A 21,603-nucleotide genomic window follows, 5' to 3' on the forward strand; every position below is an offset into this window, starting at 1 on the left:
GGTAAACAAAAGACCCTTCAGGTCCAAGGAGGTTGCAGGACAAGTGTGTAAGACACACCTCTGGATGGCGCTGTTACACAGTTCATCAAATTTAGCAGCGTTTTAGGGATTTCCATATAGTGTGGAGTCACAGAAAATGAGCCAAAGATACAGCGACAGTGCACTTTGTGTCTTGGGCTGTAAAAAGACCCACTGCAGAGGAGTCAGGCTCATGTCCAGCTGGCAGTGTCTTTCAGGCCTCAGCTAGTCCTGAGCAGATGCACCTCAGACATTAAAAGAGGCCTTGAACAGATGGCCAGAGCCTGACCTGCTATGGAAAAATACTCAAATAAATCCTCAGAAGGCAGAGACCAGTTCAGTTATAAAATTATCATTTTAGTTTGTAATGCAGAGGTGAGGAGAACTTTTTTTAAATGCTGCTGTGACACCTAGTTTCTTTTTTATGATATGAAAACCCCCTGATCACACAGATTGCTGTGCTTCATTATATTAATTTATACAGCCAGAAGCCCAGCCAATATGAGAAGAGAGGCCTATTCTGTCGGCCGAGACTAACCTCTTAATGGTGTGCGTCTGCTGCATCAGCGCCGCCTGGTTCATGGCCCGAATCCAACCATTCATGTCCTCCTGTGTGTCCGCGCTGAAGAAATACGTCCGCATGCCGCTGTGTTCTGCCTGCGAGCCAATTACAGAGTTCTTATTGTAAATGTAGGAGCGCATTCCTGTGTGGCTCGCCTATCAAAAAAAAGGGAGAGAGAGCGTAAAGAGATGTGAGAATCTCAAACAACGGAAATGACCCAAGGTAAGCTTTGGAATTGATTCATAGTAATAATAATGATAGGTCATAAAATCACAAGAATGTGATGGACAATCTGCAGAGATCTCTGATAGAAAGCTGCTACAAGGCAAAAGGATTGTGATCTTCTTTGTTAAAATAAGCATAATCGTGCATTAACGTGCTTATTTTGGTGATATAATCCTGATTTGGCAACAGTGGCTCCACACCAAAAATAAAACACAGTGTCATATATATTAAACTATTAGTGCACTGGATGCCCAGCTCTTGCTGCTAGAATAATTCTTTAGAGCAGGCATAATATCCCAAAGCTTTTCTGAAACACATCATGTATTGCCATACCGTTGATATATACTGTTCCTCGTAAAGAACAGAGCAGGGGTTCATTTATTATAACAAAGATTAATCCCAACATGAGATACTTCTTTAGGGGGAATCAAACTAAATAACATTGCCTGAAGAAGCAAATTGTTGATGGCCTGCAAGCTGAATTACATTAGTTATTGAAACACCTCCGTTGGGTGAGAGACGCTGCAAAAAAAGTTGACAAAGCATCTTTTCAGAGAATATCAGAGATCTGAAACTACAAGGGAACAAGTGTGGATGGAGACAAATAGATGAATAAAAAACAATGAAGTAATGAAACCCATGATAATGATAATACAATCAATGATGAAGAGCATGACAGGACGAATACCAGAGTAGATGGGAGCATTGACTATTGTTCAGTTGCTCCGCCCACTGCTCGGACATGATTGGTTTACAGTTTTTTTGTTCTGAGTTGCCACACACATAAATTTGAAAGAAGATTTTAGGGTTGAAACCATTACCATATTCAGTAAATGTAGCAAACACTGTCTGTTACTCCTGCACTGACACTGCAGTTTCCTGCTAATCCAATTTCCTTAAGTGCAGATCCAATATGAAATGTGTCACCATCTAAATGAGCTAAAACTGACAGCAACCCAAAGGTCTCTGGCATTGACCGTATGCACTGTATCTGCTTCACGACAACACTTAAATACACATTAAGGAATGCACCTTCTACACCTGGTAGAAGTCAAATGGGGTTGAGGATGATGATGCTGAATTAAAATCAAATACCTACAGTATTCATGCAAGACAGGAAGCTTGTGTGAGCAGAGCTCTCTCCGCCCGCCCCCGGTCACAATGGAAGGCAAGTGACCAACAGGGAATGAGAGAAAGACAGTGAGATGAGCAAAAATAACAAGATCCTCAAAGGAGGATATACTGTATGAAGCGCAAATGGCTTAGACTGAACCACAGATGTCACCAAAGCATCACAAAAGGTTAAAGGTCACACTAGAAATGCAAGGTTGAAGATGATTACAATGTATCCCAGTGGACATCAACTGGATTTCTGCATGCATTATAATAAGCAATTGGATGACAGTACAAAAACAATGTAAAGTTTAAAAGTATTTCAGTCAAAGTTTTTTTCATTAAATTTTACAAAAAATAAACCAAACACCAACAAAAACAGGACCAAACGGAAGCAAGTTCAGCATCAGTCAAATGTATTTGTTTATGTTGTCCTGTCCAGCTACTCAGGCAAATCATATTGTTGATGTACAGTAGATGATCTTATTGGCTGTACAGATTTACTTTACAAAAGAGAAGTGTGGGATACTTCTCTTGTTGCCTTATTTTGTTTGACTCTATTAAATGGATTTATATTAGGCATGTCCGATAATGGCTTTTTTGCCGATATCCGATATTCCGATATTGTCCAACTCTTAACTACCGATACGGATATCAACCGATACCGATATATACAGTCGTGGAATTAACACATTATGCCTAATTTGGACAACCAGGTATGGTGAAAATAAGGTCCTTTTTAAAAAAAAAAAATTATAAAATAAAATAAGATAAATAAATTAAAAACATTTTCTTGATTAAAAAAGAAAGTAAAACAATATAAAAACAGTTACATAGAAACTAGTAATTAATGAAAATGAGTCAAATTAACTGTTAAAGGTTAGTACTATTAGTGGACCAGCAGCACACACAATCATGTGTGCTTATGGACTATATGTATCCCTTGCAGACTGTATTGATCTATATTGATATATAATGTAGGAACCAGAATATTAATAACAGAAAGAAACAACCCTTTCGTGTGAATGAGTGTGAATGAGTGTAAATGGGGGAGGGAGGTTTTTTGGGTTGGTGCACTAATTGTAAGTGTATCTTGAGTTTTTTATGTTGATTTAATAAATAAATTTAAAAATGTTTTTAAAAAAACGATACCGATAATAAAACAAACTATACCGATAATTTCCGATATTACATTTTAAAGCATTTATCGGCCGATAATATTGGCAGGCCGATATTATCGGACATCTCTAACTTATATTATTATTTCGTGCAGCCGAGCCGGAGCAGGACGGGATAGAAAGAGAAAAAAAGGAAGACAGAGGGGGAAATTGGGGGATAAGACAAAGAGACAACAACAACAACATCAGCGAATAGGATATGTACAAATATGCAGGGTTTTTCCTGCGTTCAAAATTGCGTGGCGGCCGCCTCCACCTAATTTTCTGCCGACCCCAATCAGCGCAATTGATATCGCTCAACACAGCGTAAAGCTCCGGCTGTGTTGATTGAGCGATTGATGTCCCTCTGCGGCAGCTATGTATTTTAACTGTAGTTGCAGCGTTGCGCCACTATAGAATTGCCATATCGACAGCAGTGCACCGGAAAGACCTGAAGCAACTACCAAAGAAGACACAGATTGAATCGTGTTGCTTCCCGCTACTTTGTGCATAAAGTGTTGTGCCAAAATGTGAATGCCAGCCATAAAACGATTTCCTTCGCGGGAGCGTGCACCACTCGCTAAACCTGCTGTTACACTTTCCTGCTTGTCGGCTCCCAGACCGTGGTCGAGGAGCGCAGGGTAGACGTTCCTTCCAGGGCCGATGTATTGTCGGGGGTAACACCCTCCACAGTTCCGCTCTTGAGGCGGAATGACCAGGCCATCGATTTGTTGCAACTCTGTCACTTTATTTATGTTTTGCACACAAAGCCATTCACCAAGCTACTAGCACTCCTGGACACTCACTGCTACCGCTCCGTCACCTCTCTTGCCCATTCACTCACTCACGTCACTTACCAACCACACCACCGCCCAAACAACCGAGACACAGCACCCACACCAGACAAGACGGCCGCGCTTCCACCGCATCAAGTAACCAACACAGACCCCACAGTGCAAGGCCAGACCACACGGGCACGGACCCCGCCCACAAGGAAGCGAAACCCGTGTGACGCCACACAAAAAATAATAATAAATAAATAAATAAAAAATAATAAATAAATACATACTAATAAATGAATAAAAGCCCTGCACCCTCAGTGAGGTCTCTGCCCGGGAATGGCAGTCCCCGCAGACCGCGCCGGCCGAGGAGGCAATGAGGGGCGCGCCATACTCCAGAACCCCAACTCCCCCATGCTTGTGTATAAGGCCCCCAGAGTGTCTACTGTGTAGTTAAAATTGGGAGGTCAGCCGTGACAGCCGACCGCCAGTCCCTATTGATGTGTGTACTGTAGCGTCTGCTTGTGTATGCTTGTTGGAACTAATAATGCGGCTAAAATAGGGGGACATCAAGGCCATGGTGGGTCCCAACCATGCCGAGCCCCCCAAACCCTAAGTGTCTAATATGCAGCAAAAATTGAGGAATGGACAAGTAGGGGACAAGACAGGAGGACTGGAGCCCCATAGAGGCGTCATCATCCCGCCGTCATGCCTCCCCACAGGACAATCCCTCAAATTTTTATATGTGTGTCTGTGTGTTATAAGTAGGAGGAGCAGAGGGCCCGGACATACCCCCCCAGGAGCCCCACTGTCCACGCAGGAGACAACCAAGAACTACGGCCCGGCCACCCCCACAAACCGTGACCCCGCAGTCGCACCACATCAGTCAAATTTCATTGTTGTTGTGTGTCTAGATTGGTATCACTGACAAGACAAAAAAGAAAATGCTAATTATTATTTATTGCCAAAAACTCATTAAACATATTCTTGAGTCAACATTACAACAATCTACAATACAATGTTACCTAAAACCTCCTTATCATTATTAACACTGTTATTGTTTACTATTGTGTTGTCGTGCATTTTGGCCGTGGGTGTGCATGCAGGTTGGTTTAGGCAATATAATACGGAGTATTTAAAAATACATGTAAATAAACCAACATTAACATTGGTATTTTTAGAATTATTAGATCTGCATTATAAATTTCCCCGCTGTTATCTATTCACAACTTATTTTTGTGTCAGGATGACTAAGCAGTGATGGAAATGTATCAGAATATTTATTATAGGCACTGATACAAGGTGACACAAGCTATTTTCATTCCGATTTACATATAATCTATGACTACCTGCGTGGTGACACTCTGCTGGTATAGGAACCATAATCTATCATTGATATTCCCAGCAGCGTGATTATCTTACAACATACAGTCAATGCAGTATGATATTAAAGGACAAATACAACGAACATTGGAGCAGTGGATTGGAACAGTGGCCTGCAGCTGCACAGTACAGTACATCAAATATTCAGACACAGCAATGATGATGAGAAGCTACAGTAAACAACACTGTCACTGGAACTAAAACAAATGAATTATTGTGTCAAAAAAACCTGCACTAAAAATGTATTCTGCACAAATATTTAAATGAACACTCTACATCAACAATAAGACTGCATTGCAGCACAATATATGAAAATACAAAAAAACTATTATTTATTTTCCTGGCCGTCGTAAAGTCTGCTCTGCTTAAAGGGCATATTCTAATTCATAAATAATCCTGCCTGGAATATGTAACTGCTTCCAATGCAGCAAAGGCAACCAACACTGGGGTCATGGGAAAAAAAAAGGTTAACGACCAAAGCCCGACCATCTGGAAGAACGTCTCAGAGCTCCTTCACTGCCATGCTAGCAATTTTTTTTTCCACGATGTAAACATACTGTAGTGTGGATAAAGGGCTGACGAGTTGATTTGTTTGGCATTCAAAGCAATGTAAAGTCATATACCATATGTTTTGGACTATAAGGCGCACCACATTATAAGGCGCACACACTGTCAATGAGGAAGCCTACAAATATTCGGGTCTATATTCATACAAAAGGAGCACCGGTAGGCGCATTAAAGGGGTCATATTAGGATTTTGTCTACATTTAAAACACTTCCTTGTGGTGTACATATGTAATAGTGGTTCCTTGGCCAAAATGTTGCATAGATAATGTTTTACAGACCATTTTCAAGCCGCTTTCTGACCGTCTCTTCGGGATGCCCCGTTTTGTGGGCGGTCTTATGTACGTGGCTCCACTTCTCCCAGTCATCTTTTGTTTTAGTTTTAAGCGCTTCCATAGCGAGTCTACTGACATATATAAGTTAGAACTGCAAACTGTAACTGTGTAAGCTGTAACTGTAAGAATTGGCAACAGTGGAGGATGAATTCCCCACAACAAAGGATAGAGAAAAAGAGGGAGCTTATTGACTATGGTGCTGACAACACATCAACAGGTACGAATAGGTAAGAAAAGATGGTTTTGCATTATAAAGCGAAACAAAACACCAGATAACATGTCTTTTAATAGGTGCCATTTTGGAGTCCTCATACACACACCATAATAATACCCGTATGTTGACGCACCGTACATCTGACTACGGAAGCCATAATGCTCCGACAATCCATTAAGCATTGCGGCTTTGTAGTTTACCAAAGTCGTACGAAAACATTTTGAAAGATTTTTGTGGAACTTGTGTAATGTTCTATATTCTCAAAGAAACATCAAAGTTTTGGTCTTGCTTGCTTATGCTAGCGTTATTTATTGAACGGGCGTCAACTTACAGTCCACACATGTCTCTTATATGTGACTGCCATCCACTGATTGCACTTATTATTAAACAATACACCACAACCAGAAAAAGCACAACCAGAACTAATACATTTATAGGGCGCACCAGGTTATAAGGCGTACTGTACTTGAGAAAATGGAAGGATTTTAAAGGATTGTTTTGCGCCTTATAGAAAAAATCAGTAACTTTTTAAACACGTTTGATTATGGTTCATATTTTCAAGGACAGTGGCACTGCTAAGGTAAAAAAAAAAAAAACTTCTGGGATGCTGGTTGATCTCCAATGTGTCTGTCAATACTGCCATGTAAGTGTAAAAAGAAGTTAACCAATGTTACAGGAACATTAAAAAATACTAAAACACTCAATAACCTAAATATACCTCCAAGTGGATGGATAGAAAGATACAAAGATAGATAGATGTATACAAACCCCAAAACCGGTGAAGTTGGCACGTTGTGTAAATCGTAAATAAATAAAAAATTACATTGATTTGCAAATCCTTTTGAACCTATATTCAATTGCTGCAAGGACAAGACACTTAACGTTGAAACTGGAAAGCGTTGTTATTTTTTGCAAATATTAGCTAATTTGGAATTTGATGCCTGCAACATGTTTCAAAAAAGCTGGCACAAGTGGCAAAAAAGACTGATAAAGTTGAGGAATGCTCATCAAACACTTATTTGGAACATCCCACAGGTGAACAGTCTAATTGGGAACAGGTGGGTGCCATGATTGGGTATAAAAGCAGCTTCCATGAAATGCTCAGTCATTCACAAACAAGGATGGGGCGAGGGTCACCACTTTGTGAACAAATGCATGAGCAAATTGTCCAACAGTTTAAGAACGATATTTCTCAAAGAGCTATTGCAAGGAATTTAGGGATTTCCCCATCTACGGTCCGTAATATCATCAAAAGGTTAAGAGAATCTGGAGAAATCACTGCACGTAAGCAATGATATTACACATCTTCAATCCCTCAGGCGGTTCTGCATCAAAAAGCTACATCCCCGTGTAAAGGATATCACCACATGGGTTCAGGATCACTTCAGAAAACCACTGTCAGTAACTACAGTTTGTCGCTACATCTGTAAGTGCAAGTTAAAACTCTACTATGCAAAGCAAAAGCCATTTATCAACAACACCCACAAACGCTACCGGCTTCGCTGGGCCCCGAGTTCATCTAAGATGGACTGATGCAAAGTGGAAAAAGTGTTCTGTGGTCGGACGAGTCCACATTTCAAATTGTTTTTGGAAACTGGGTTGGGTCCTTCGGACCAAAGAGGAAAGGAACCATCCGGATTGTTATAGGCGCAAAGTTAAAAAAACAGTGGTAAAAATGTCCCTTAGCCAACTTTTTTGCAATGTGTTGCTGCCATTAAATTGTAAGTTAATGATTATTTGCAAAAAAAAAATTGTTTCTCAGGTCGAACATTTAGTCTATTCAATTGAATATAAGTTGAAAAGGATTTGCAAATCATTGTATTGTTTTTATTTACGAATTAAGCAACGTGCCAACTTCATTGGATCTGGGTTTTGTAGAAAGATATATAGATAGATTTAACAAAACACTTAATTTTTTCCATAACAAATCAGTAAATTACATCAGCCACAAACACGTTGTCTATAAACTTATAAAATTGTCTTCAGCACAAACAGAACACAAAATCTCCTTAAATTCCCCAAAAATAACTTAAGTCTATAAACTATCTGTCAAATTATAAAAAGAAAATTCCACTTTTATGTGGGTTTTCACAAAACCTTTAAGTGCTTGGATCACATCAGGGTTGCTACCCTTCTCCATTTGCGTCATCTTTGTGGTCCAAATTGCCAATTTGGCAGAACCGTTAGATTGATACACAGACAGGTAAACATCTCCTTTTAATTTTGAGGGAACTCTCCTGAAGGAATCAATAAAGTACTATCTATCTATCTAGGTAGACAGGCAGATAGATGGATGGAGCTCAGTTAACAATCTATAATAAGATGATAACCTATAATCTTAAAAAATTCAGCCATGATGTACCGGTAATCATAATTCATGAACACCTGCACACGTTACGACGAAAGAACATTGTCACCTTGAAAGCATATTTGCGGTTTATGTGGTCTTCTGGTGCAACTTGTGAGATGAGGTAACTGGGCAGAGGAATGCTACCAAGGACCGTCTCCTCGCGGCTATCTGGAGCAAAAACATAACACACACAAACAGATGTCAGTGATTGGGCCCAAAACACCCAGAAAATCTGGAGTTTTTCCAAAATGTTTTACGATGTTTACAAGTGACCCAGGATTTACGAGTCGCGGGGAAAAGTTAGTTAAGCGTAATTCATGGGTGACAACTGTATGAGCGAGGCCATGTGGTGCTAGGAGGAGGCCTTTGGTTTATCTTTTATTCTGCATAAATAATGGAGGAGAGGGGCAGATGCCATGATAACATCGCCACACATTCTCAACAAAGTACTGGTTGAGCAGAAAAGAAGAAAATGATGAGGTAAAAAAGGTCTGGAAGTCTAATTAAAGCAGCAGACATGTGCTTGAATATCTGCATCACGTTATAACATTAAGTATTTTGCTAAAGCCACCATTTTATGCTTACCTTTGTAGTAAAACAAGCAGAAGTCGGACAAAACAAACCACTTTCGTTTCCACAGTCGCATTCCAGTGCTGTCCTGGAAGTCAATAGGAAAAAAACATGATGGTTAGAAAGACAACAACACAATAAATTGTGTTTGACATTTGACATATATATGTACTCTTTATCATTACAAGAAGAATATTTTGCAAAATGTTAGTAAAGGGGCTAAATTCCTCTCTTTTCAGCGGCTTTCATAGCAACACTGGAACCCCATTAGTAGGGTTGGGTATCGTTTGAATTCGAACGATTCTGATTCCGATTCTTTGTTTCGATTCCGATTCCTGACGATTCTCGATTCCGATTCTTTTAAGAGGCAGGGTCAAAAAAAAGTTTTGGATATTTTAAATGAGCAAGCTAACCTACAGTCTTTCTGAATGAAATACGGTAGTCTGACATTCTCCATCAATTTTAATTCTATTAACTTTTTATGAACTTTACTATAAATTCCTCACAGGGCTGTTTTCAACTAGAATATAAATATCAAATCTATGAACTTGAATATAAATATTATAAATTATGAATACATTTTCCCAGGGGTACACTTTCCTCAAGAGAGCTTTATTTTTGAAAACCTCATGAAAACACATTTACACACACAAGTGTATGATGCTGCAGGTACTTAAACATGTTACCGTGCTCCCACTGATGGGCTAACCTGGTGCAGAAAAGCAAATAAACAATAAGAAACAACTTGCAAAACCCAGTCCAGATTAGCAGCAGGTACAGTATAAAATCAGAAACAGTTCTTGTTTAGGAAAATGACCATATCCGCCTTCTCAGGCAGGATGCGTGAGTGTTCTGGACAGATAGTGTCTCCTGCTGTGGAAAATACACGTTCGCTGGGTGTGGAAGAAGCTTGAACGCATAAATAGGAGAAAGCTAGATCTGACATCAAAGGATAAGTCTTTTGTTGGTTCCACCGGACCACCACCATGCAGCAGGGTCGTCAGACATAAGTATCGGTGGAACGTCCTGGTACATCTGCAGCTCTCTCTCCACTCGTTTCTTGATGGACATGGAGCTCTGTTATTTCGCGGTTATTTAAATTTTTTTTGTAAAGTGAAGCCACACTTTCGACCGCCGACGCCCGCTATCCATGCTTGAGCTTGACTGACTCGCTCGGCTATGCTAACACTTCCGGGGGTGGGCGCTTCTTTGTTGGTGTTCAGCAACTTCTTCTTCCGGTTCGGCGGACATTTTTTTTTCCGGTCGGCGGACTAAATTGGCGTGACAGCATCGAATATAGGAATCGAAATTTAAACTTTTGAACGATTCCGGGAGAATCGGAAAGTTAGTCCCGGTTCCAATCGATACTCGATACCCAACCCTACCCATTAGTAAGTTATTTTTTTAAATACAATACCCTATATACACTACCGTTCAAAAGTTTGGGGTCACCCAAACAATTTTGTGGAATAGCATTCATTTCTAAGAACAAGAATAGACTGTCGAGTTTAAGATGAAAGTTCTCTTTTTTTGGCCATTTTGAGCATTTATTTGACCCCACAAATGTGATGCTCCAGAAACTCAATCTGCTCAAAGGTAGGTCAGTTTTGTAGCTTCGGTAACGAGCTAAACTGTTTTCAGATGTGTGAACATGATTGCACAAGGGTTTTCTAATCATCAATTAGCCTTCTGAGCCAATGAGCAAACACATTGTACCATTAGAACACTGGAGTGATAGTTGCTGGAAATGGGCCTCTATACACCTATGTAGATATTGCACCAAAAACCAGACATTTGCAGCTAGAATAGTCATTTACCACATTAGCAATGTATAGAGTGTATTTCTTTAAAGTTAAGACTAGTTTAAAGTTATCTTCATTGAAAAGTACAGTGCTTTTCCTTCAAAAATAAGGACATTTCAATGTGACCCCAAACTTTTGAACAGTAGTGTATGCTCGTGATAATCAGTAGTGGTATATGACTACACCAATTGAAAAAGGGGAATGGTGGATTGTAAGTGTGATAAAAGGTGCGGGGCCTCTTACCTACACCAATCAATGAGCATCATTGGGTGTCAAAAAGGAAGGGGGCTTAACCATGTTACTGCTAACGTCACGTCCTACATCCACCGTAGGTGAAGCTTGTCAGAATGATTGACACAAAAGGGTGGGACCTAAATATGTTACTGTTTGCAACTCTATCCAAGTTATGTTTAAGAGTGGGTGTTGTTTAAACAATCTTTATTTATTGTCTTATATCATTACATTTGATAATTTGTCTTTCACAATTAGTAGGTTGAGGTTAGTAGGATACTAAACAGAATACTAACAACGCTTGGGGCCTGATCAACTAAGATCCAAATAACACGCACTAAACAGTGTGTGCAAACTAAACAATTGTGTGTACTATTAGTGGCCGTGTTGTGGGTGATACACAAAGTATGTGTGTAAAATTGATAACAAGTGCAAAAGTGGTGCGGGCCACCCTATTTAAGGAGACACTCATTTTCCTCCACATTCATGACAGCATATGGTCCAAACCGGTGTTACAAAAAAGTTTAATAAGAATGATTCATAATGTTGGATATAGAGAACATAAAACCCTTTATTTATTGAATCAAAAATATTGAAATTCAATGACGTAGTGCATTTGCAAACAGCTAAAATTATGTACAAAGCAAACTATAACCTGCTGCCCAAGAATGTACAAACCCCGTTTCCATGTGAGTTGGGAAATTGTGTTAGATGTAAATATAAACGGAATACAATGATTTGCAAATCCTTTTCAACCCATATTCAATTGAATGCACTACAAAGACAAGATATTTGATGTTCAAACTCATAAACTTTTTTTTTTTTTTGCAAATAATAATTAACTCTCGAGAGGGGCTGGACTCTCTTCCACTCTGGCGTTGCCGGCAGTGAGAGGTGAAGGGCTGGGTGGCAATTCTTGTTGCCCCCCGGCTCAGAGCCTGCATGTTGGAGTTCAACCCGGTGGACGAGAGGGTAGCTTCCCTCCGCCTTCGGGTGGGAAACGGGTCCTGACTGTGGTTTGCGCTTACGCGCCAAACCGCAGCTCAGAGTACCCACCCTTTTTGGATTCGCTCGAGGGACTACTAGAGAGTGCTCCCCTGGGTGATTCCCTCGTTCTACTGGGGGACTTCAACGCTCATGTTGGCAGCGACAGTGAAACCTGGAGAGGCGGCTTTGGGAAGAATGGCCGCCCGGATCTGAACCCGAGCAGTGTTTTGTTATTGGACTTTTGTGCCCGTCACAGATTGTCCATAACGAACACCATGTTCAAACATAAGGGTGTCCATATGTGCACTTGGCACCAGGACACCCTAGGCCGCAGTTCCATGATCGACTTTGTAGTTGTGTCGTCGGATTTGCGGCCTCATGTTTTGGACACTCGGGTGAAGAGAGGGGCGGAGCTTTCTACCGATCACCACCTGGTGGTGAGTTGGCTGCGATGGTGGGGGAGGATGCCGGACAGACCTGGCAGGCCCAAACGCATTGTGAGGGTTTGCTGGGAACGTCTGGCAGAGTCTCCTGTCAGAGAGTTTCAATTCCCCCCTCCGGAAGAACTTTGAACATGTCACGAGGGAGGTGCTGGACATTGAGTCCGAATGGACCATGTTCCGCGCCTGTATTGTCGAGGCGGCTGATTGGAGCTGTGGCCACAAGGTAGTTGGTGCCTGTCGTGGCGGTAATCCTAAAACCCGTTGGTGGACACCGGCGGTGAGGGATGCTGTCAAGCTGAAGAAGGAGTCCTATCGGATTCTTTTGGCTCATAGGACTCCTGAGGCAACGGAGAGGTACCGACAGGCCAAGCAGTGTGCGGCTTCAGCGGTCGCGGACGCAAAAACTTGGACATGGTAGGAGTTCGGGGAGGCCATGGAAAACGACTTCCGGACGGCTTCGAAGCGATTCTGGACCACCATCCGCCGCCTCAGGAAGGGGAAGCAGTGCACTATCAACACCGTGTATGGTGAGGATGGTGTTCTGCTGACCTCGACTGCGGATGTTGTGGATCGGTGAAGGGAATACTTCGAAGACCTCCTCAATCCCACCAACACGTCTTCCTATGAGGAAGCAGTGCCTGGGGAATCTGTGGTGGGCTCTCCTATTTCTGGGGCTGAGGTTGCTGAGGTAGTTAAAAAGTTCCTCGGTGGCAAGGCTCCGGGGGTGGATGAGATCCGCCCGGAGTTCCTTAAGGCTCTGGATGCTGTGGGGCTGTCTTGGTTGACAAGACTCAGCATCGCGTGGACATCGGGGGCGGTACCTCTGGATTGGCAGACCGGGGTGGTGGTTCCTCTCTTTAAGAAGGGGAACCGGCGCTGTGGGGTCTCTGTTGGCGACTTGATGTGGTGGCGGCGCGGCGCCCGTGTCTGGTCTGGATGCTGTGTCTCGGTTGTTTGGGCGGTGGTGTGTTTGTGCGGGTTTGGGTTGGGGTGGTGAGGTCTTTTGGTCTTGTTTGCGTGTTGGCGTTTGGGCTTGCTGGCGGGCTGGCGCTGGCTGGTCTCCGTGATCCTGTCGGCGTGTGGTTGCCGGTCGCATTTTTTTTTTGATCGCTTTGATTTCATTGGGTGGTGCTGGCTGTCTGGGGGTGTTGTGGCTGCTGTTTCTGCTGCCGTTTGTTTGTGGTGTGGGCGCCCGTGGCTGCTGGGTCTGGTGCAGGGGGGCGGCTGATGTTGTGACTGGTGGCAGCGCGCGCGCGTGGTGGTTGTCGGGGCTGACAAACTGTGTATATGTAGGTATGTATGTATATATATGTGTATGTGTACATATGTATGTGTATGTTTATGTATATAGATATATATGTATATTTCGGGGGGTACGTTCTGGGCCTGCCTGTCAGGTGGGGGTCGGCGCCTCATGCTACTGCATCCGGACTGCGTGTCTGGAGCTCCTGGGTCCCACCGTCCATCCCTTCCGGGTGCCCGTCTTGGTTGGGGCCTGCTGGGTCTGGTCCCTGCGTGTACTGTGGTAGTTTGGTGCTGCAGGGTATTCCGAGGTGCTGCGAGTCGGCCAGTTGTTGGGGTAGCGACCTTGTGTGTCAGCATGTCTGTGATCTTCTTTTAATTCTTTTTTATTTTTTTTAATTTATTTATTTTTTAATAGATTTAATTATTTATTTATTCTTATTTTTTAATGTATTTTATTAATATTATTATTATTATTTATTTAATTATTTTATTTATTTATTTTCCCCTACCTCAGGGGGGGACTCGGCGGGGCGGTTGCTGGTTGTTCCATCTCCATCGTTGGGGTCCCTGCGGGTGGGGTGGGTAGTTCCCGTGGCCCCGTGCTGGGTGGTCCTGTGGCGGCCGGCTTGGGTGGGGGGGTCATGGGGGCCTGGTTGCCGGTGGGGCGGGGGTGGTCTTCCCGTCCGGTTGCGGGGGGTCTCCGGGCACCTCGGGCGGGGCGTCCCGCCTTTCTGTCCATGTGGGGTGTGGTCTCTCGCTGGCTTGGGGTCTGGCTTCCCCCTGCTTTTCTCGTGCCTTGTCCTCTGCCGGGTGCGTCTGTCTGCGGCCTGCTGCTGGCCCTTGTGGGTGGCGCGGTGGGCCAGGCTCTGGGGTTCTATACTGTACTATAACAATCTACAAGGTTAATGTAGGTTGCTTCTCTTTCTTCCCCTCCATTTTTCTGCATTCTTTCGTATCTCATGTTATCATTACGTATTTGTATTGTTGCATTTGAACAATTGTATTGTTGATAATAAAGGTAAAGTGTTGGTATTGTTTATTATCAATAGCACTATTTCTATTGGTATTCATATTGCTCCATTTTTAGTGTAATAATGCTCATTATCATTTCTGTATTATTTTTTATATTCGCTAACTGCTTATTTGCTATTACTTTTACCATCATATTTTTACATGTCGTATTTGCTGATGTTGCTCTGTTGTTGTTGTTGTTGTTGTGTTTGCTGTTGTTGTTTTTGTCTCTCTGTCTAATCCCCTTCTTGTCCCCACAATTCCCCCCTCTGTCTTCCTTTTTTTCTCTTTCTATCCCCTCCTGCTCCGGCCCGGCTGCACCAAATGATAATATAAATACATTTAATAAAGTCAAAATACAAATAAGGCAACAAGAGAAGTATCCTACACTTCTCTTTTGTAAAGTAAATCTGAACAGCCGATATGGGCATCTACATCAACTATATGATTTGCCTGAGAAGCTGGGCAGGACATAAAAAAAAAAAAAGAAGGGGAACCGGAGGGTGTGTTCTAACTATCGTGGGATCACACTCCTCAGCCTTCCCGGTAAGGTCTATTCAGGTGTGCTGGAGAGGAGGCTACGCCGGATAGTTGAACCTCGGATTCAGGAGGAACAGTGTGGTTTTCGTCCTGGTCGTGGAACTGTGGACCAGCTCTATACTCTCGGCAGGGTCCTTGAGGGTGCATGGGAGTTTGCCCAACCAGTCTACATGTGTTTTGTGGACTTGGAGAAGGCATTCGACCGTGTCCCTCGGGAAGTCCTGTGGGGAGTGCTCAGAGAGTATGGAGTATCGGACTGTCTGATTGTGGCGGTCCGCTCCCTGTATGATCAGTGCCAGAGTTTGGTCCGCATTGCCGGCAGTAAGTCAGACACGTTTCCAGTGAGGGTTGGACTCCACCAAAGCTGCCCTTTGTCACCGATTCTGTTCATAACTTTTATGGACAGAATTTCTAGGCGCAGTCAAGGCGTTGAGGGGATCTGGTTTGGTGGCTGCAGGATTAGGTCTCTGCTTTTTGCAGATGATGTGGTCCTGATGGCTTCATCTGGCCAGGATCTTCAGCTCTCACTGGATCGGTTCGCAGCTGAGTGTGAAGCGACTGGGATGAGAATCAGCACCTCCAAGTCCTAGTCCATGGTTCTCGCCCGGACAAGGGTGGAGGGCCATCTCCGGGTTGCGGAGGAGACCCTGTCCCAAGTGGAGGAGTTCAAGTACCTTGGAGTCTTGTTCACGAGTGAGGGAAGAGTGGATCGTGAGATCGACAGGCGGATCGGTGCGGCGTCTTCAGTAATGCGGACGCTGTATCGATCCGTTGTGGTGAAGAAGGAGCTGAGCCGGAAGGCAAAGCTCTCAATTTACCGGTCGATCTACGTTCCCATCCTCACCTATGGTCATGAGCTTTGGGTTATGACCGAAAGGACAAGATCACGGGTACAAGCGGCCGAAATGAGATTCCTCCGCCGGGTGGGGGGGCTCTCCCTTAGAGATAGGGTGAGAAGCTCTGCCATCCGGGGGGAGCTCAAAGTAAAGCCGCTGCTCCTCCACATCGAGAGGAGCCAGATGAGGTGGTTCGGGCATCTGGTCAGGATGCCACCCGAACGCCTCCCTAGGGAGGTGTTTAGGGCACGTCCGACCGGTAGGAGGCCACGGGGAAGACCCAGGACACGTTGGGAAGACTATGTCTCCCGGCTGGCCTGGGAACGCCTCGGGATCCCCCGGGAAGAGCTGGACGAAGTGGCTGGGGAGAGGGAAGTCTGGGTTTCCCTGCTTAGGCTGCTGCCCCCGCGACCTGACCTCGGATAAGCGGAAGAAGATGGATGGATGGATGGATAATTAACTTAGAATTTCATGGCTGCAACATGTGCCAAAGTAGTTGGGAAAGGGCATGTTCACTACTGTGTTACATGGCCTTTCCTTTTAACAACACTCAGTAAACGTTTGGGAACTGAGGAGACACATTTTTTAAGCTTCTCAGGTGGAATTATTTCCCATTCTTGCTTGATGTACAGCTTAACTTGTTCAACAGTCCGGGGGTTTCCGTTGTGGTATTTTAGGCTTCATAATGCGCCACACATTTTCAATGGGAGACAGGTCTGGACTACAGGCAGGCCAGTCTAGTACCCACACTCTTTTACTATGAAGCCACATTGATGTAACACGTGGCTTGACATTATCTTGCTGAAATAAGCAGGTAGGTCCATGGTAACGTTGCTTGGATGGCAACATATGTTGCTCCAAAACCTGTATGTACCTTTCAGCATTAATGGCGCCTTCACAGATGTGTAAGTTACCCATGTCTTGGGCATTAATACACCCCCATACCATCACAGATGCTGGCTTTTCAACTTTGCGCCTATAACAATCCGGATGGTTCTTTTCCTCTTTGGTCCGGAGGACACGACGTCCACAGTTTCCAAAAACAATTTGAAATGTAGACTCGTCAGACCACAGAACACTTTTCCACTTTGTATCAGTCCGTCTTAGATAAGCTCAGGCCCAGCGAAGCCGACGGCGTTTCTGGGTGTTGTTGATAAACGGTTTTCGCCTGGCAAAGGAGAGTTTTAACTTGCACTTACAGATGTGGCGACCAACTGTAGTTACTGACAGTGGGTTTCTGAAGTGTTCCTGAGCCCATGTGGTGATATCCTTTACACACTGATGTCGCTTGTTGATGCAGTACAGCCTGAGGGATCGAAGGTCACAGGCTTAGCTGCTTACGTGCAGTGATTTCTCCAGATTCTCTGAACCCTTTGATGATATTACGGACCGTAGATGGTAAAATCCCTAAATTCCTTGCAATAGCTGGTTGAGAAAGGTTTTTCTTAAACTGTTCAAGAATTTGCTCACGCATTTGTTGACAAAGTGGTGACCCTCGCCCCATCCTTGTTTGTGAATGACTGAGCATTTCATGGAATCTACTTTTATACCCAATCATGGCACCCACCTGTTCCCAATTTGCCTGTTCACCTGTGGGATGTTCCAAATAAGTGTTTGATAAGCATTCCTCAACTTTATCAGTATTTATTGCCACCTTTCCCAACTTCTTTGTCACGTGTTGCTGGCATCAAATTCTAAAGTTAATGATTATTTGCAAAAAAAAAAAATTTAATCAGTTTGAACATCAAATATGTTTTCTTTTGTAGCATATTCAACTGAATATGGGTTAAAAATGATTTGCAAATCATTGTATTCCGTTTATATTTACATCTAACATAATTTCCCAACTCATATAGAAACGGGGTTTGTACAATAATTCTTCTCAACAAAAGAAATATAACCTTAGAGGAAAATTTTATTTAAAACATTTGTATTAACATACAACACTTAAGACCTTTAGCATATATGTATGTGGAATTAAATTCTGGAATGGATTAAGCAAAGAAATCAAACAAAGCACTAATATGACTAAGTTTAAGAAACTGTTCAAACTACAAGTGTTCACAAAGTACAAAGAACAATTATTACCATAAATATATTGAACCTTTTAAAAAAAAAAAAGAGAGAGATAATTATTATTTATGTATTTAATATTTGTTATTTACTTCAGGTATATTTATTTATTTCACTGTTCTGTTACAAAACAGAGAACAAAGAAATGGTATAAAACTGCTATGATATGAAAAGGGTGGGATTAAATAAGATCTGCTTCTTCCTACTCCTTTTCGGACGTGCTGTAATGAAACAAGTGGAAATATGTGATGCATGACATTGTAATTGTTTTGTATGCATGTTCGAAATAAACTGAACTGAACTGAATTGAACTGAACCAGTGCTTTTTTATGTTGTGGAATTTGCAGCACACGCCACCTTCTCTCACCTTTCTTAGACAACATCAACTATTTTTAGCACACCGGAAGTGTTGATGTTGATGGTGCATCTGGAATGTTCCAGAAATGCATGCAATGCAAGAATCCAGTTGAGTAGAGTACAGTACAACTGCAGTAGATGCATTAATAATATAAAATTAAAAAAACGCCAGGAAATACCACAACAATTTGCATTTGTTGAGGTAACGTGCAGAGTTCCCCAGGGTTCGGTTGTTGGCCCTGCACTCCTTAGTATTCACATGCTGCCGCTAGGCGACATCTTACACAAGTACGGTGTTAGCTTTCACTGTTATGCTGATGACACCCAACTCTACATGCCCCTAAAGCTGACCAACACGCCGGATTGTAGTCAGCTGGAGGCGTGTCTTAATGAAATTAAACAATGGATGTCTACTAACTTTTTGCAACTCAACGCCAAGAAAACGGAAATGCTGATTATTGGTTCTGCTAGACACCGACATTTATTTAATAATACCACCTTAACATTTGACAACCAAACAATTACACAAGGCGACTCGGTTAAGAATCTGGGTATTATCTTCGACCCAACTCTCTCGTTTGAGTCACACATTAAGAGTGTTACTAAAACGGCCTTCTTTCATCTCCGTAATATCGCTAAAATTCCTTCCATTTTGTCCACTAGCGACGCTGAGATCATTATTCATGCGTTCGTTACGTCTCGTCTCGATTACTGTAACGTATTATTTTCGGGTCTCTCTATGTCTAGCATTAAAAGACTACAGTTGGGTTACACACATATGCGGTCCTCTTCAAGGTTTCTCATAGTCATTCACACCGACGTCCCACTGGGGTGAGTTTTCCTTGCCCTTATGTGGGCTCTGTACCGAGGATGTCGCTGTGGCTTGTGCAGCCCTTTGAGACACTTGTGATTTAGGGCTATATAAATAAACATTGATTGATTGTTTTCATCAGCCCCTTAAGTTATCCAGCAGCTATACAATTATATTACTGAATAGACTATATGTCTAACATTTTTATTTCTGAAAGTCCAGATATGTGGACACACAAACGTAGGACGGAGGATTCTCTGTCTATTGTCTGTCTTTGCAGCATGATGGCTTCCTTTCTCACAGCTATTTGTGCATACCTGTGCCAGTTTGCACGCACTTATTAAACATGTTAAAATATAGACGCAAAACAGCGGTCCGAAAAAAGATTTGGTCTTGATAAATCACATGTGCTAAATGATTATATTTGCATCTCCTCCTCTCAGTATTGTGGGCGTTCTAATAATCATCATATATGCTGCATATTCATGATGACAGACAAATTAAATGGATGGCACTTAAGAGACGCAATCCTCTGTGCACGAGATTAGTAGATCAGCTTTACGTGTGCTATCAAGTTTGTACTGTACGTGTTTTAACACACCAAACCTTCAGTAGATCAGGCTCAGTCTCCTGGTCAACATGCTAGGATTCCATAACCTTCTCCTCGACCCCGCCTACTGTGTTGTGATTGGTCAATGGCCGGCAAGATAAGGCCCCTATAACTACAGTATTAAGCCCCGCAAACCTTTTTGCATGTGTGTTTTTGTACACTCTAAACAAACAGTCTTGTGACTCTTCTCCCAACTTGTTATAAATTATGTATACGTTTGTGATGTTAAAAGTTGATCCTGTCAGAAAGAGACTACAATTATTTGGGATTAATGTATCCTCATTAAGAAGCTGCTGTGTTGACTTATAACAAAAGCAAGTTGTTATATCAAAAAGGTCACCTGTTTATACAGCCAGCCTCTCACTACCACGGGGATGTTGAGGTTTCGTTTAATAGCTTGATCCCTCTTGCCAAAACTGTGACATTTGCTTGAACCTCTGGATCCCTGCAAGGACAAATGAAGATAAATGAGGTTATTCTGCTAACAATAGAAGAACACTGCACATACCTTTTGAAAAGATGTTAAAAAAAGAAACAGATACAATTGCATTGCCTCACAACGACATGTGAAAATACCAAACTGTCAATCCCGAGGATGTACACACCCATTTAAAAACAGGAGTATATTTTCAGACAAGGTCATTGTCTCATAATAATCTACATACATACACATAATAGTCTCTGGAATTAAATTGTTTTTTGTTTTTCTGCAGAAAGACTTGCCATTGTACACCTGTAATAACACATATGAATTGCATAGACAAATACACATATTTGGCTTTTAGGTCAATACAAGTGACATAACTAATGACAATGCTTAATTAATGACATAAACAAAGTTGTTTAGTACCAATTGAGGCAGAAATGTATGCAAATGCTGAAGTGAGAGAATCAATTGCCAAAATTTTGTGAACGCAAACCAGACTGCACTAAAGTGACTGTCAAGTATCTTTTTTGTATTCTTTTTTTTGTTCAGACCAGAGTAATGGACTACAAGTTTGAAAGCAGCCTAATAGAGTTTGTGTTTCATCCGAAATGTCGTGTCATCTATAATTCTATTATGTCTCAGAAATATATTTTTTCCAAAGGCCGTAAAACAGGGTTATTCAACTACATCATGAAGTGGGCCGCAGTTTCAAGAGCCTAAGGGGTAAGGGGCCGGACATCGAAATTTGGATGTTTCGTCAGAAAGTGTCCGCAGGTTATATTTCTTTGAGACTGCGGTTACTTAATTGCAAAGTAAATGCATTGGCTTTCCCACTGCATTGTCAATAAATTAATTATTGTGCCCTCGCTACTCGTTTCCAGTGTATGCTGCTAGTTTCCAGTATGAAGAAAAAGAAGCTCCAGCTTTTGCTGAGCATTGATGTTCTTTCTTTTCAATTAT

General features: G+C 42.4%; 1 protein-coding gene across 6 annotated transcripts in view; it reads right to left on the reverse strand.

Annotated features, from left to right (window-relative positions):
• Positions 1-21,603, reverse strand: part of plekha7b (pleckstrin homology domain containing, family A member 7b) — a 254,813-nt gene that overhangs the window by 93,503 nt on the left and 139,707 nt on the right. For 4 of the 6 annotated variants that reach the window (XM_062029110.1, XM_062029090.1, XM_062029081.1 and 1 more), the window contains exons 6-9: positions 20,557-20,661; positions 9,286-9,358; positions 8,768-8,868; positions 557-735 (exon numbers count right to left, since the gene is read on the reverse strand). In XM_062029110.1, the coding sequence (XP_061885094.1) occupies positions 557-735; positions 8,768-8,868; positions 9,286-9,358; positions 20,557-20,661 (458 nt within the window). The remainder of the gene's footprint in view (positions 1-556; positions 736-8,767; positions 8,869-9,285; positions 9,359-20,556; positions 20,662-21,603) is intronic. The other 2 variants (XM_062029101.1, XM_062029119.1) reach the window with 1 other exon arrangement.

Source organism: Entelurus aequoreus, linkage group LG02 (assembly GCF_033978785.1).
Source record: "Entelurus aequoreus isolate RoL-2023_Sb linkage group LG02, RoL_Eaeq_v1.1, whole genome shotgun sequence".
NCBI classification, from domain to species: domain Eukaryota; kingdom Metazoa; phylum Chordata; class Actinopteri; order Syngnathiformes; family Syngnathidae; genus Entelurus; species Entelurus aequoreus.